At 33.6% G+C, this 15,057-nt stretch overlaps 1 protein-coding gene across 1 annotated transcript in view; it reads left to right on the forward strand.

The window, feature by feature from the left end:
- LRRIQ1 (leucine rich repeats and IQ motif containing 1) overlaps window positions 1-15,057 on the forward strand; it is a 234,048-nt gene that overhangs the window by 103,730 nt on the left and 115,261 nt on the right. Inside the window, exon 19 of the mRNA XM_063646532.1 lies at window positions 8,275-8,394. Within this exon, the coding sequence (XP_063502602.1) occupies window positions 8,275-8,394 (120 nt within the window). The remainder of the gene's footprint in view (window positions 1-8,274; window positions 8,395-15,057) is intronic.

The following is a 15,057-nucleotide window of genomic DNA, read 5'->3' on the forward strand; positions in this document are numbered from 1 at the left end:
CCATGATTTAGTAGCCTACTCACAGTGTTTAGGAAGTGGCAAGAGGCCAGTGTGACTAGAGAGTGATGAAAAGGAGCAAAGTAGGATTTATAAGTCAAAGGTTTCATATGATATGGAAAGACATTGGTGGAATTTGAACAGTGGATTGATGTGGTCAAGTTTACTCTGTGTCACAATTATACTGTAAGAGGACAGAGGCAGAAAAAGCCAAATCAGTTAGCATCCTATTACAGTAAACCAGGCAAGAGATAACATTGGCATGGACCCGATTATCAGCAGCGGAGGTGGTAAGAATATCACATATGTTGATTTTATCTTGAGAGTAAATACATGAGAGATAGAGAGGAATCAGGAAGGTCTCCAAGGTATTTAGGAAGAGCAACTGGAAAAATGGCCTTAAAATTCAGAAAAAAAGAAATTACCCTTCCTCTCAAGTTCTCAGCTCTTAATATTAAAGACATAGCTTTCAAGAGAAACACTTTTGCTGAGTTGCTAATCAAGGTAGCCAGTATTTCTGTTTACTTAATTTGTCTATACTGTACTCCTCCTGAGAACAGTGCATAGGCAAAGCTGTTTTTGTTACCTGATAGAGGTGGGAGTGAGGAGACAGCAATTGATTCAAGGAAACTCTGAGAAAAAATAAAAAGAAACTTCACTTACTATCTCCAAATGTTATTTTGCTACCTAAGGAATGTAGACGCCATGCATCCAAACTCCCACCTGTTATCAGTGGATGAACAATACATTTTTCAGCATTGACAGTAAACAACTATTCAACTTTTGCTTCATTCCTCTCACTAAAGAGAAGGTTCATTACCTTATGAAGTAGTCTAGTTGTGACTGATACCTCTGTTGTGAGTTCTTTGATTGAGCTTCTTTGTATCAGTAACAAAAGGAAGCATCATTCAGTCTTTCTTTGTAACTTAATGTAAGTCTCTTTTGTACATCCTATTACTTCAAATCATTGAAGTGAACTCCATTTTCACATCTGCTGGGAACAATCATCTAGCTTCTTAAATGACTCATCTTAAAATATGAAGTTTAGACTGCCTAAACATTCTGAGGGAGTACAGTGTGATATAGCAGAAACAACCGGGGCTTAAGAAGGATCAAAATGAAAGGTTTTGTGAAGGATGTGCCAGAGATTGCTCTCTGTTCACCAAAACCACATTCTTCTCTTCTTCCTGGCATAGAGCCAGACTAGATTTCCAAGCTTTCCTTGCAATTGAGCTCTCAGAGTTCTCGTCATTAGAATGTGAATGATAGGCCGGGCGCAGTGGCTCATGCCTGTGATCCCAACACTTTGAGAGGCCGAGGTGGGTGGATCACTTGAGGTCGAGTTCGAGTTCGAGACCAGTCTGGCCAACATGGTGAAACCCTCATCTCTACTTAAAAAAAAAAAAAAATTAGCCAGGTGCCTGTAAACTACTTGGGAGGCTGAGACATGAGAATCTCTTGAACCCAGAGGGGAAGGAGGTTGCAGTGAGCCGAGATCACACCACTGCACTCCAGCCTGGGCAACAGAGTGAGATTTTGTCTCAAAAAAAAAAAAAAAAAGAATTTCAATGGTAGATTTGTGCATATCACTTTCAGATCTACCCCATAAAATCTCCCACAGACACTCCTTCATTTCATTTTCCCTTTCTGATTGGCTGAAATGGAGACAACCTCTGGTGCATCCTTGTTGGGACTGAAGAGTGCAAAGTCTGGCTACCCAAGTCACCTCATGTTAAAGTGCTGTCCCATTGGCTTGTTTACTCTCGGTGTTTGTTATGTGATCAAGAGATAAACTCTTGTTTTTGGATTATGATGCATTTTTACTCTGTTTTATAGCACTTATCCTACCCCACTTAAAGGATATGAGCTATGCCTTAAGAAATAGTAGGACTCAATGTAGATAGGTAAGAGATAGGAATTCCAGGTATAAAGGACTGTGTAAGTAAAATAACAGGATTTAATGTTACTTAACATAGAATTTCATGTTACTAGAATGATAGTAAGCTTCAGCACAACAAGAATACCATAAGAACTAGAATCTTAAGAGAATGTAGGGGTAACATCGTGAGAGATGTGTGCAGTTTCAACAAGGAGCAAGTATATAGTATGCTATGGAGGGGTAGGAGTTGATGATAGTTGGAGAACAAAAAGATGTTAGATATGTCCAATAGAGAATTGTCAGGCCAGAGAATTGATTTGAATATATGAGAAAGAGAGATGAGTTAATCATAGATAGATTACTAGGATAAAAATGTGACTTAGAAATAAATAAGTTAGAAGAAGAATCTGAACATTACTTACCCACATGTTTACATGACCATTATTTCTGATAAACTAAACAGAGATGACTGGGTCTTGAATTTCTGACCCTAAGCAGATTCATGAGGGAGATATAGATATCTCTGTGTGACACACCAGAAAACACACATGCTATGTATTTTATAGTCTGGAGCTTCGCAGAAGCCCTGACCCTGATGATTTGAGCAGGATCCATTTTGAGCCACAGTGAATCAATCCTTTGGCTCATGTCACTTACCGCTAGATTAAAGGTTGCCCTTGCCAGCTTCTTTTCACTAGATCTGCACTCAATCTTGATATCATTATGTTGATATTTTAAAAAGGGAGGAAGGTAGGTAAAAAAAAAAAAAAAGATAAGATGACCTTAGGAAAAAAGATAATCAAGAGAAAGAGAGCATGTTTCCCTGATTCTTGGAACCTTTCCAGGACAGGGTTTCACAGGAAGGGATATGCAGGGTACCTCCCTAGCAGAAAGAAGCCACTTGGCCCATTTGCCGTGTTAGGGAGAAGGCGTTCTGAAAGAAAGCGAGTAACCAAGAGAGCATAAATACCCAGATATGAAAATCTAAGGCTGGGCCTGGTGGAGCACACCTGTAATCTCAGCACTTCTGGAGGCCAAGTTAGACAGATTGCGTGAGCTCGGGAGTTCAATACCAGCCTGGGCAACATGGCAAAACCCTGTCTCTACAAAAAATACAAAAATTAACTGGGTGGCGTGTACCTGTAGTTTCAGCTACTCAGGAGGTTGTGGTGGGGGATCTCTTGAGCCCAGATGGTCAAGGCTACAGTGAGCCAGGATTGCACCACTGCATTCCAGCCTGGGTGAAAGAGTGAGACCCTGTCTCAAAAAAATAAAATAAATAAATAAAATAAAATAGAAATAAAAATAATTTTTAAAAATACCAAAATGAAAGAGGTAAAAGAAAAATAGTGTTATTTATCTCTGTGGTAGCTTGCATGCACTAGTCACCCAGACCATGTGACATGCCAATCATAAAGAGGGCAAAGAGCTGATGGTATGCTCCATAATGGGTAAGTTAAAAAGAGTAAAAAAGTTAGAGATAAATATGATTAAAATTAATCAACTGTATTTTTTAACATTATACAATGTTACATATCACATGATTTTCTTATTTGTTAAACTAAGTGGATAAAGTTGTTAGAAATAAAGCATCAAGGAAATTGGGGGAAATATATTTATTGAGTGCATATTATGTGATAATCACATGCTTATCATTGTGTTTAAATTTTCTAGTTTAATCTACATGGCAATCCTATATGATTTTTTATATTTTTCCCTTTACAAATAATTTTGACCTTTCTTGAAAATATTGATAACAATCATAATTTGAGTTAGAATTTTGTAGGTTGGGTAAAAAGAAAGATGTATCAGTAAAAAGTAGAAAAACATAGTTTAGGCAATAAATAGACTAGGTAACATAGCCCCTCCTGGAGTCTCAAACCTACTGCACACTTTCCTGGAAAACAGATCTCAGTATGTATAAATGGAATCTGAAACCTGACACATAAGCAATAGCAAAATAAATTGTAATTCTTCCGAGGGTGTGACAATATATTTCTTACTTCTCCTGTGGTGAGGTTGCCTTGGAGAAAGCTATAAAGGAGGCTGCTGAAATAGATGGTGAGGTTTGATTGAAACAAGTTTCTTCCAGGAAGATAAAGTGGCACTGGGGGTAGACGGAGTGGATATGTTTCAGGGTTTGAAAAGGATAATTGAATTTTCAGGCCAGACATGTTGGATGGGTAAAGGAGTAGAGTTATGAGGAACTAGCCTCTTTGACAGTGCTGTCTCTCCACTCAGAAAGTAGGGTAGGTAACTATACCTATTCCTAGAAGCCTGAGCTTCTCACAGCTTTTTGGGAAGAAGGAAGGTTAACATTGAATGACTCAAGTATTTATCACAGTCTGGGAAAAGAAAATCTCTACTATACTGTGTCAGAAAAATCAGGCTATTAATAAGCATAATTAAGGACTGGGTTCACCACTTGTGAAAAGCTTGTAAATTCCAATACAGTGGTATCACTGAGGCACAGTATGCCCATCTGTATCCGCATCTTCCAACTCCTGCTCAGGACCACAGTCTCAAGACTGTTGGCAGCAGTAGAAGCTATAGCACAGCTTCTGATTTGAGTAGTACAAGACCAGGAGGCCACAGAATGAGAGTGCAAGAACGCATAGAAAACAGCAGTTGTAGGCCACTGCAGAAATCTTGCTCTACTGAGCTTAAGCCAGAACAAGGGTATAAGGAATAACATTCCAGCTATTAATTTTGCCTGCTGATGGTATATTTAGGTTGGCGGCTCATAGGCTCCATTATGCACATATATTCAAATGTTAAATACACAATGGGAGGTCCTTAGGATACCCTATTTAAAATAGCAATACCTCCCCAATGCTCCCCATCTCTTGTGACAGTTATTTTTGTCCATAGCATTTATTTAGCATACAGTTTAGTTCCCTTATGTATTTTATTTTCAGTCTCAGTCCCCTTTAAAATGGGAAGTCCATGCTTAGAGATTTTTTTTGTCTGTTTTAGTCACTGCTATGTCGTGTGTGCCTTGTATATAATAGACATTCAGTAAATTTTGAAAACCATGCTACTTATTTACCCTCCTTGATTTGTATGGGCTGGGCTCCATGGAAGAATACTGTCCCTTTGCATTTCCATCAAGAATCGTGGTTATATCCTTAATCATTGGAAATTATGAATGACAACCAGCAAAAGAAGTTTGTAAGGTCACGTGAAGCTTGATTTCCCACTTTATGTAATTTTATTGATTGTAAGAAAAAAGATAAGTGCACTATCTGTGACTTTCTAAACATTTAGTTACACATTTCAAAGGTACAGAGAAGATCCAAGACCCCATATACCTACCTTCAACATGAGTTGAACTACTGGTCAATATTGACTCTTTTAAAACCAATTCACATCTCCCTCCTCATCACTAGATTATTTGAAATAAATTATTCCTTTCATAAATATTTTAGCATGAATTTCTATAATTCAAGCAATTATATTGCTTTGAATATAATTGCAATACATTACCAACCTTAAAAATAACAATTATTTTTCACTATCACCAAATATCATATCAGTATTACAAATTCCTGTAGCATTTAATACATCTTTGCAGATTTTTCTTAATCAAAATACAAGTCATCACTCAAACTTTTATATGTTAAGTCTTTTATTATATAGCAACTCCCTTCTTTTTCTTGCAATTTATTTATTGAAGTAACCAGGTCATTTGTCCTATAGGGTTTTCCAATTTCTGAATTTTGCCAAATGCATCCTCATGACATCATTTAACATGTTTATCATCTCCTTGTTTTCTGTAAATTGATAGTAAGATCTACTGTTTGTTCTGATTCAGGTTTGTTTTTTTAGCAAGAATATTTCATAGATGGTGGTTGTATTACAAAAATGAGATACATAGTATCTGGTTGCCTCTCTTTCAGGAATATTACTGGCCATTGGTAAACATTGCCCAGATCAATTATTGTATTAATGGTTTGCACAATGGTGATACTTTCTAACTACTATTCTTTATTTATTAACTGAAGTATGTAAAAATACAAAAAAAAACTTTATTTAACTAGTTATCCTAAGGTACAGTTCAAATTAGAAAGGCAAGTGTAATGCTTGATATGAATAATTTTCCTTAATTTACCAATTTTTAGATTAATGAGGTCTCCTAGCATCCTCCAAAGGTCACCAAAATGGGTACTATGATAATAAACACAAATTTTAAATATATGTGTTTGATTTCATTGCAGTTAGTATTGTTATTGCTGCTTAAATGGTGGTCTTTTATTTGGCCAGTGGTAGTCTCATCAAGTTCACTTTTTGCCACAATTTAGTAGTCTTTAAAATTGTCCTTAATTTCTAATGTGACACAATGTTCCAGGTTCATTTGGCATATATTTTGCCCCAGGCCTAGAATCAGTCATTTGTCTAAAGATCCTTGGTTTCTTTAATGGAAATGACATATAGAGCACCCCATCTGGATTTTAGAAATACTTGTTTCTACTGGTGTGGTCATTATTTATATAATGTACATTCAATGTACTTAGTTTGCAAATAGATATTTTTAGGAAAAAAAAATACCATGGGTACATATTGATGTTTTGAAATTATAGTTAGGACTATAGGATTTTTACTTATTTAATTGTATATTTGCATCTCTTTTCTTCTATAGAAAATCCTGTTTTTTACTGACATTATCATAATTGCTTTTTTTACTCCTCTCCCTGACTCCTCCAACCTGTGTGTACATGTGTATGTGTATGTGGGTGTGTACACACACATACGTATACAGTGGAAATAAAGACCATACAAATGAGAAAAAAAATGGGCTACTCAGAGTATATGCTGATGAGGGAGTCAGCCATCATCACTTGCCTTTGGCATAGACCCCAAAACATGGAAGGGAGTGGGAAAGCTTTTAGTGGAAAAAGGGAACGCTTCAGGTATGTTCTATTGGAGGTTGTTGGCATGGGGAAAGTGGGTAGAGAGAGACTAGAAGTAGAGCATCTTATGTGATCAGTTTGGGAAGAATATTTGGCTTTCTCTGGTTGTTCCTGAGTTAGAAGCAGAGTAAAAAACAAGGAAGCTGGGTCATTGATCAAGTTTTGGCCATTCTTGGCTAATTGCTGCAGAGGTTGTCACTTAGCATCCTGGATTATTTGCTGCAGAGATTATGGTTTGGCTTCCTAGGCTGGCTGTTAACAAACGTTGTGGGTGACTGCTATTGCCATAGAGGGTTTCACCATTTTGTATATTTCACTTTGCTCTCTCTCTCTTTCTGTGTATATATATTTCAGAATGAAAATACCAATCTCATTACTAACAATATGATTACTGAAAACCATTTTAAAATATCTTTTGTGGCCAAATTTGTCTTTTGAGTATATTTCACCTGGGGGTAGCCAAATAAATCTATTTTAAGTCACTTTAAATAACTTGTATGGTTATTCCACAGCATGAAACATTTTTTATATTTTAGGTATTTCTTTCTATTTCATATTTACTTAATTTGTTTCACAATTCTCTTAAGCATGTGCATAGTTTGAAAGTCAAATCCAAGCAAGATGTATTTAGAGAAGTCTGGCTTCTATTGCTGTACATTCTACCCTATTTTATGCCTTTATAGCTAACCATTTTTAAAATTAATTTTATAATTCGAGCTTTTTAAAATTTATATATATACATATATACTTCAATATATGTGTTAATGTAATGTATATATTTATACACAGTTTTTCATAGCTAAACAGTAACATGAAAAACACTTATTTCTCCCTTGGTTTTTACACAATATATTCTGAAGCTTATTCCACAGGAGCATAAATATATTCTTTATATTTATAAATATAAAGATATTCATTTTTTACAAGCTACATTGTACTTGGAGTTATAGTTAGGAAAGCTCATCCTACTCCAGGATTATTGAGGAATCTGAATGTTTTAAATTTTGTTATTTTATGCTTAATTTATTTAAAAATGAAATTAGTTCATCGTTATAGGCCATAATACTCCCTGTATAATATGGCCATTTGTATATGTTGATGTTTTCTTAATTGTGCTTTATTTTATACATAATCATTTGAACATTAGCAAAATGGGTTTTCCTTTGTGTTTCTTTCTTCTTAGTTTAGAATGGGTCCTGGAGGAATTGTAAGATAATTGATTGGTTGACCTACATGTGCAGTTGAGGGAGTTTTAAAGATTCATTTTCGCTTACTACAAGGAAAGTCTCCTGAGATTCAGAACTTTAGACACATGTCGTCGTTTAATTTATCTTTCAGTTTTAAGTGTCACATAAAGTTCAGAAAACAGATTATTGTGTCATTAAACTTAGGTCTAAGATGTTTTATCATCCTAATGGGATAACACAGATAATCTGGTTTAGGGTTTGATCTATAACTTTGTATAACATACTTTACATTTTTGTTTAGGCAGTTTGGAAGGGCTTTATTTTGCGAAAGAAACTGACAACAGCTCTAGAGGCTATTAAGAATGAAGAATCCGATGAAGAATACAGAGAAATAGATTTAGAGGATTTTACATTTGATGAAGTAAGTACGAACTACAGTATATAAATATTGGTCTTAAAATATGTTCAGTGTACTATTTTGAAGATAAACCAGCTTCTAAGGTGTTTATCCTATTAACATTGTTACAGACTTTTTTCCTAACATTGAGAAACTTTTCCTAACATCATCTTCTTTTATCCTACAAGCTTGTATATTGTGCAAAGGTGGCAGCAAAATACTCACAAAAGTGTCTTTGTGCCCTTCAACCATATTCTCCAGTTATCAAAATTAGGGAATTAACATTGATGTAATACTATGATCTAATCAACCTTATCAAATTCGTGAGTAGTCTTACTAATGCCCTATATTTAGTCTGAGATCTAATCCAGAGTCATAAGTTGCATTTAGTTGTCATTTTTCCTTAGTCTCCTTTAAACTGGAATAGTTACTCATCTTTTCTCTGTATTTTACAAATTTAATACTTTTAAAGACTACTGAAAAATTATTTTGTAGAATATCTCTGAATTTGTGTTTGTTATATAGTTTTCTTCTCATTGTATTCAGGTTATGTATTTTTGGTGAGAATACAACAGAGGTGATATTGTGTTCTTCTCAATGTATCACTGCAGGAAGGTGATGAAGTTTCTCAGGACATAAAATTATCCTAAACTGCATTTGGCTTAGCTACACAGTTATAAATGCCTTGCCTTAAAACTTTTTTGTAAGTGGATGGGATATAAATTAATATAACTGTAAAGGTCATATGATATAAAACAGATACTTTTAAATGCTGTAATTCCATAATTTAAAAACACTTAAAATCTTTTATGCTAGAAAAAAAAGCCTATGTTAAACAAACATGAAACATACAAATTTCTCTTTATTTTCTTTCATCTATCTATATGACCATCATTTTTCCAAAGTTCTCCTTATGTTTTTAAAACCTGACCATGAAGTTTATACTCTGATCATTGTAATCATGGTAGTCTTACGTAGCAGATGTGTGAATGGAGTTCTAGTTAATTTTTTGCAGCACTTAGCCAAAGCTCATGAGAAGTGAACAAGGATATGATGGTGAGAGAGAAACCTGTGAAGATTCAGTGGCTCATCACAGCAGTGGAATTTCTAGGAGTGTAATAAACTGGGACATGTTGGCATTACCTCCAAAGTAAGGGATGGATTGTTGCTTCATGTAGTTTCCACCACTAAGAAGAATGAGTTGGTAAACCTCTTTAGGTTCTAGAGGCTGCATAGATCACACTTGGGAATACTGCTTCAGGTTTAAAAAGGGCCCAGAACAGGGAAGATATTTTCAGCAGGCCCATGCTATGTAACAAAAAGGGCATCAACTGTAGACATTCTGTTACTAAATCATTCAAAAATATGTGTAAGAATACATTTATTGTATCTTAATGAGCTTCGAGAGTCTCTTACCAGATGTCATCTCACAATAACTGGTCTAATTTATTTCTGGCAACTTTAATGTGTTGATAGGAAAATGAAATGAGAGTAATATCACCACATGCCCTAACTGCAGGAGGTAAATATAGTCTTATGGTTTCATGTGTACATATGTGACACATCAGTGAGAATTTTGATATTCAATTGTACGGTGTTTTTCAGAATTCAGTTAGGAGACTTGAACTCTATTTTATATATTTTCTCAATTTTTTCTATCAAACATAATTTACTGAAAGTCTCCAAATTTCATTGCAATACTGAATTATGAATTTGTGAAAATATTATCAATAAGACTATGAAGATGAAGCTGTTGTAGAGACAGAACACTATTGCTCACATCTGAATTGTTTTCATAGGCATAATCATACCTTAATCAAAAGGAAGCCCTTAAAAATTCAACATTATTCTATTAGGTTAGGAAACTGCCTTTTTGGAACATGCTGCTGATTAGCACGTTTCTAGAAACGTCAGTGTTAATATTTTCAGTTGATAGTTGGATAGTATAATTGTAAAATCTACCATTATTTTGCACTCTCTCAAATCTTAAATGCTCAAATAAATTGAACTGTTTCTTTCTTCACATTCCTTATAAGTTCAGCTATTTATTCTCAGGAAAAAACTGTGTTTCTACTTCTATGTAATAAAAAAAAACTAGGTATCATGAAAACAATGTAAATGCTTTTAAAATACACTTATATGCAAAATCTTTCTGACTTATTTTCTATTCTAAATTTATCCCAATGTTTTTCAAAACTGAATTTAATTTACCTTGTTTTTGAAAATATTGAGTAAATCGAAGCCTGCTTTCCTCACTTCAGTTTTCCAAAACAAACCTCAATATGGAAAATACTATTTCATAATGACTTGTATTAATGAGAAGTCAGTTTCTGTTCTTTCTGATGTGTTAGTACTGACTATAATAAAATATTCAAAGCATTTTGGAATATCTGAAATAGCAAGAAACCATGGAGATTTTGTTCATAGTGGTCTTGTACATTTTTAGTTGGATTTGTTCCGAAGTATATATAGAAATACAATTTATTTTTGTATATTGACCTCATCTTCAACCACTTTGCTGAAATCACCTTTTAATTTTAATAGATTGTCTGTCAAATATTTTGAATATACTATATACACAATCATATCACCTGAGAATGACAGTTTTCTCTTTTTTTCCAATTCTTATACCTGTTATTTATTTTTCTTGCCTTATTATCCTGATTACTACTTCCATTACAATGTTAAATAGTGATGATATTAGCAAACGTCTTTTTCTAGTTCTTTGTCTCAGGGTGAAAGCTTTCAATATTTCACCACTAAGTAAGATGTTTCCTATAGGTTTCTTAGAGAAACTGTATGGTTTAAGGAAGTTAACTTCCTTAGAATCTTAGAGATTAAGATGCTGCTGCTGCTACTGATAATGATGATGATGGTGACTTTATATGCAATTTGGATTTTATCAAATACTTCTTAATGCATCTAACATTGACTTTCAAACATTAAACCTTGTATTCTTAGCATAAACTAACTTAGCTATAATGCATTATCTTTTTCGACCTATTACTAGCTTATATTTGCTATTATTTTGTTTACCATTTTCTCATTTTATTCAAAAAGAAATTGACTATATAAATTCTATTTCTTATACAGCTCTCTCTTCGGGTTTTAGTATCATATTATGTTGGCCTTATACATTTTGTTAGGAAGTGTTTCCTCTGCTTCTGTTTTCAAGGAGAGTTTGATATAAGATTGATGTTCTTTGTTGTTCAAAATTTTGTCTCAGCATATACTATAATTTTTGAAATGTTTCATGTGAACATAAAAGGAGTATGTATTCTGTAGGTAAGTATATTGTTATTAAAAATCTCAATTACTTTATTTTTTTTTAATCTTCTCTATCCTAAGTGATTTGCAGGAGGGGCATTCTATGAGGTATTGAGAGAGGAGTGCTAAAATCTCTTACTGTGCTGGTGGATTTCTCTAAATTGGCTTTTATTTCTGTCCCCAAATTTGGCCTCATACTTTGGGGCTGTGTTTTTGGGGCATACACATTTTAAGGCTAGTTGAATTATTGTATCATTGACCCTCTTATAATAATATTTCTCTTGAACAATAGTTTCCCTCTTTAACTAATTGCTTAAGGGCCATTTCCTTTGATATTTTTATACCTACAGCAGCTTTTTTTTTTTTTTTTTGGCTACTGTTTTCATAACGTATATCTTTCTAACCATTCTCATTCAACTTTACTGTGATTTTATATTTAAAATGTATCTTATAACTGCATATAGTTGGGTTTTGCTTATTTTTATATTTTATTCTGGCATATTTTTGTTAGAGTATTTAGATTGTTTTAATTGATTTTAATTTAGAATATAATTTGGTTTATACAATTTTCATTTGTTTTCTATTTGTTCTATGTTGACTTTTTCCTTTTTATTACCCTCTTTTGCATTTATCAAGTATTTTTGTCTTTCTATTTTTCCCTTTATTCACTAGTTAATTGAGTTTTATTTTTTCCTGCGCTTCATTCTTTCCTGCATTAACATGCTTCCATCTGGGATCATTTTCTTTTGCCCGAAAGACACACTTTAGTAGGGGTCAGTTTTTGATTGCTTGAAAATTTATTTCTTTTTTAAATATTTTGGAATATTTATCTAAATATTTGTCTTCTCTACGAATAGAATTCTAGTTAGGCTTTCAATTTTTAAATATGCCATTTTGTTAGCATTTCTGGCTTCCATAGTTTCTGTTGAAAAGTCAGTATCAAGTCTTAACTTTTCTTCTCTGAAGATATTGGCTTCCTCTCCCATCCCCCAGGTAACTTTTCTATTTTGTTTTTCAAACAAAGGTTGATTTTCTATTTTTGTTTTTCAAACTGGGTATGATTTTCTTTATTTGCCCTGCTTGGAGTTAGTGAGATCATATAGCTTCTTGAATCTGTGGTAAATATCTTTCATCAGTTTTGGAAATCTCTTGTCCAAATTTATTTCAAATATTTGTTCTTTGATGTTTTGAAGTATATATACATTGTAAAATGTGTAAATCTAGCTAATTAGCATATGCATTAGTTAACACATTATTTTTATAGTGAGAATACTTTCATTCACTCTCTTAACATTTTTCAAGAGCACAATCTATTGTTAGCTATAGCCATCATGTTGCATAACAGATCTTTTGAAATTATTCCTCCTCTCTAAGTGAAATTTCATATCCTGTGACCACGATCTCCTGCAACCACCACCACCACCCCCACTGACCACCTTAAACCCTAGTAATCACCATTATACTCTCTACTTCTATGATATTAAGTTTTTTGAATTCCCTGTCTGAGTGAAACCATGAGGTATTCTCTTTCTGTGCCTGGCTTATCTCACTTAACATAATGTCCTCTTCATTCATTCATGTTGTTGCAAATGACCAGGTTCCCGTATTTTTTATGGATGGATATTTTCCATTGTGTATTTTCTTTGTTCATGTATCCATTGATAGATACAGGTTCATTCCATATTTTGGTTATTGTAAATAATGCCACAGTGAAGACAACGATACAGATATCTCTTCAACATACTGATTTTATTGCCTTTTGATATACCTAGTAGTGGAATTCCTGGGTCATATGACAGTTCTATTTTTAATGTTTTTGAAGAGCCTTCATAGTGCTTTTTATAATGGCTTATACTAATTTACCTTTCCACTAACAGTGTGTGAGGGTTCCCTTTTGTCCACATCCTTACCAACACTTGTTATATTTTATCTTTTTGATATAGCTATTTTAACATGTGTGAGGTGATATCTCACTGTGGTTTTAATCTGCATTTCCCTGATGGCTAAAGATGTCAAGCATTTTTTCATATACCTATTAGCCACTTGTATGCTTCTTTTAAGAAATGTCTATTCAGGTCCTTTGCTCATTTCCAGTTGATTGATTTGTTCATTTGTTATTGAGTTGTTTGAGTTCCTTATATATTTTGGATATTAACCTCTTATCAGATATATGATTTGCAAATATGTTCTCCCATTATGTAGGTTATCTCTTCATTTTCTTCATTGTTTACTTTGCTGCACTGGAGCTTTTTAATTTGATGTAACTCCATTTGTCTGTTTTTTGCTTTTGTTGTCTATCTGTGCTTTTAGGTTCATATTTTAAAAATCATTGCTCAGACAAATGTCATGGAGTGTTCATAGTTTAATTTGGATGTTTCCTACTGACCTACTTTGTGTTCATTAATCATCCTCCCTACTTTATTTCATGATGTTTTTAGCCTATCTATTGAATTCTTATTTTGTTATTCTATTTTTTAGTTATAAAATTCCTAATTGATTCTTTTTTATAAATTCCCTTTATATGTTGAAATTTTCTATCATGTCCACTATTTTCTTGAACATAATAAGTATGGTATTTTCAAACCTTTGTAATTTAATGCAATACCTGGATCACTTGCAGATATCTTTCTATCAGGTGATGTTTTGTTTTTTAGTCACTTAAAGAAGCAAGAGATGTGTCCCTGTATTGAGCCAGAACTGAAATCTTTTTAAAATTTTTAAATTTTAGTTTCAGGGGTACATGTGCAGCTTTGTTATATAGGTAAATTACGTGTCATGGGGTTTGGAGTACAGATTATCACATCATCCAGGTAGTAAGTATGGTACCTGACAACTAGTTTATTGATCCTCACCTTCTCCTGTCCTCCGCCCTCAAGTAGGCCCTAGTGTCTGTTGTTCCCTTCTTCGTGTCCATGTGTACTCATTGTTTAGCTCCAACTTATAAGTGAGAACATGCAGTATTTGGTTTTCTGAACCTGCATTAGTTCACTTAGGATAATGGTCTCCAAATCCAGAATTGAAATATTTATAAATGAGTATTTCAGTACTAAACAGTCATTTTAAATCTTCTAGGCATTGTTCTTACCACAGTGAAGAAAAGAGATAAGATCCCTGACTTCATAGTATTTACATTTTATTTGAGTTAACAGACAATAAATACATATACAAATATATAGTATAAAATAAGATATTGAAAATTACTGTAAAAATTAAGAAAGTTTAAGGTATAGAGCATAGTGGTTAATTGGTTGATCAGGAAAGGCCTGTATAAGGTATAACACTTTAATAGAGATGTGAAAATAAAGTGAGGAAATAAGTTTCATATAAACAAAACAGCATACTGTTTTGGGCTAAGTGTCAGGCAAGTATGTAAGGCTTGAAATAGGAAATCAGCGTAATAAAGGAACAGAAAGTTTACAA

Source organism: Pongo pygmaeus, chromosome 10 (genome assembly GCF_028885625.2).
Source record: "Pongo pygmaeus isolate AG05252 chromosome 10, NHGRI_mPonPyg2-v2.0_pri, whole genome shotgun sequence".
NCBI classification, from domain to species: domain Eukaryota; kingdom Metazoa; phylum Chordata; class Mammalia; order Primates; family Hominidae; genus Pongo; species Pongo pygmaeus.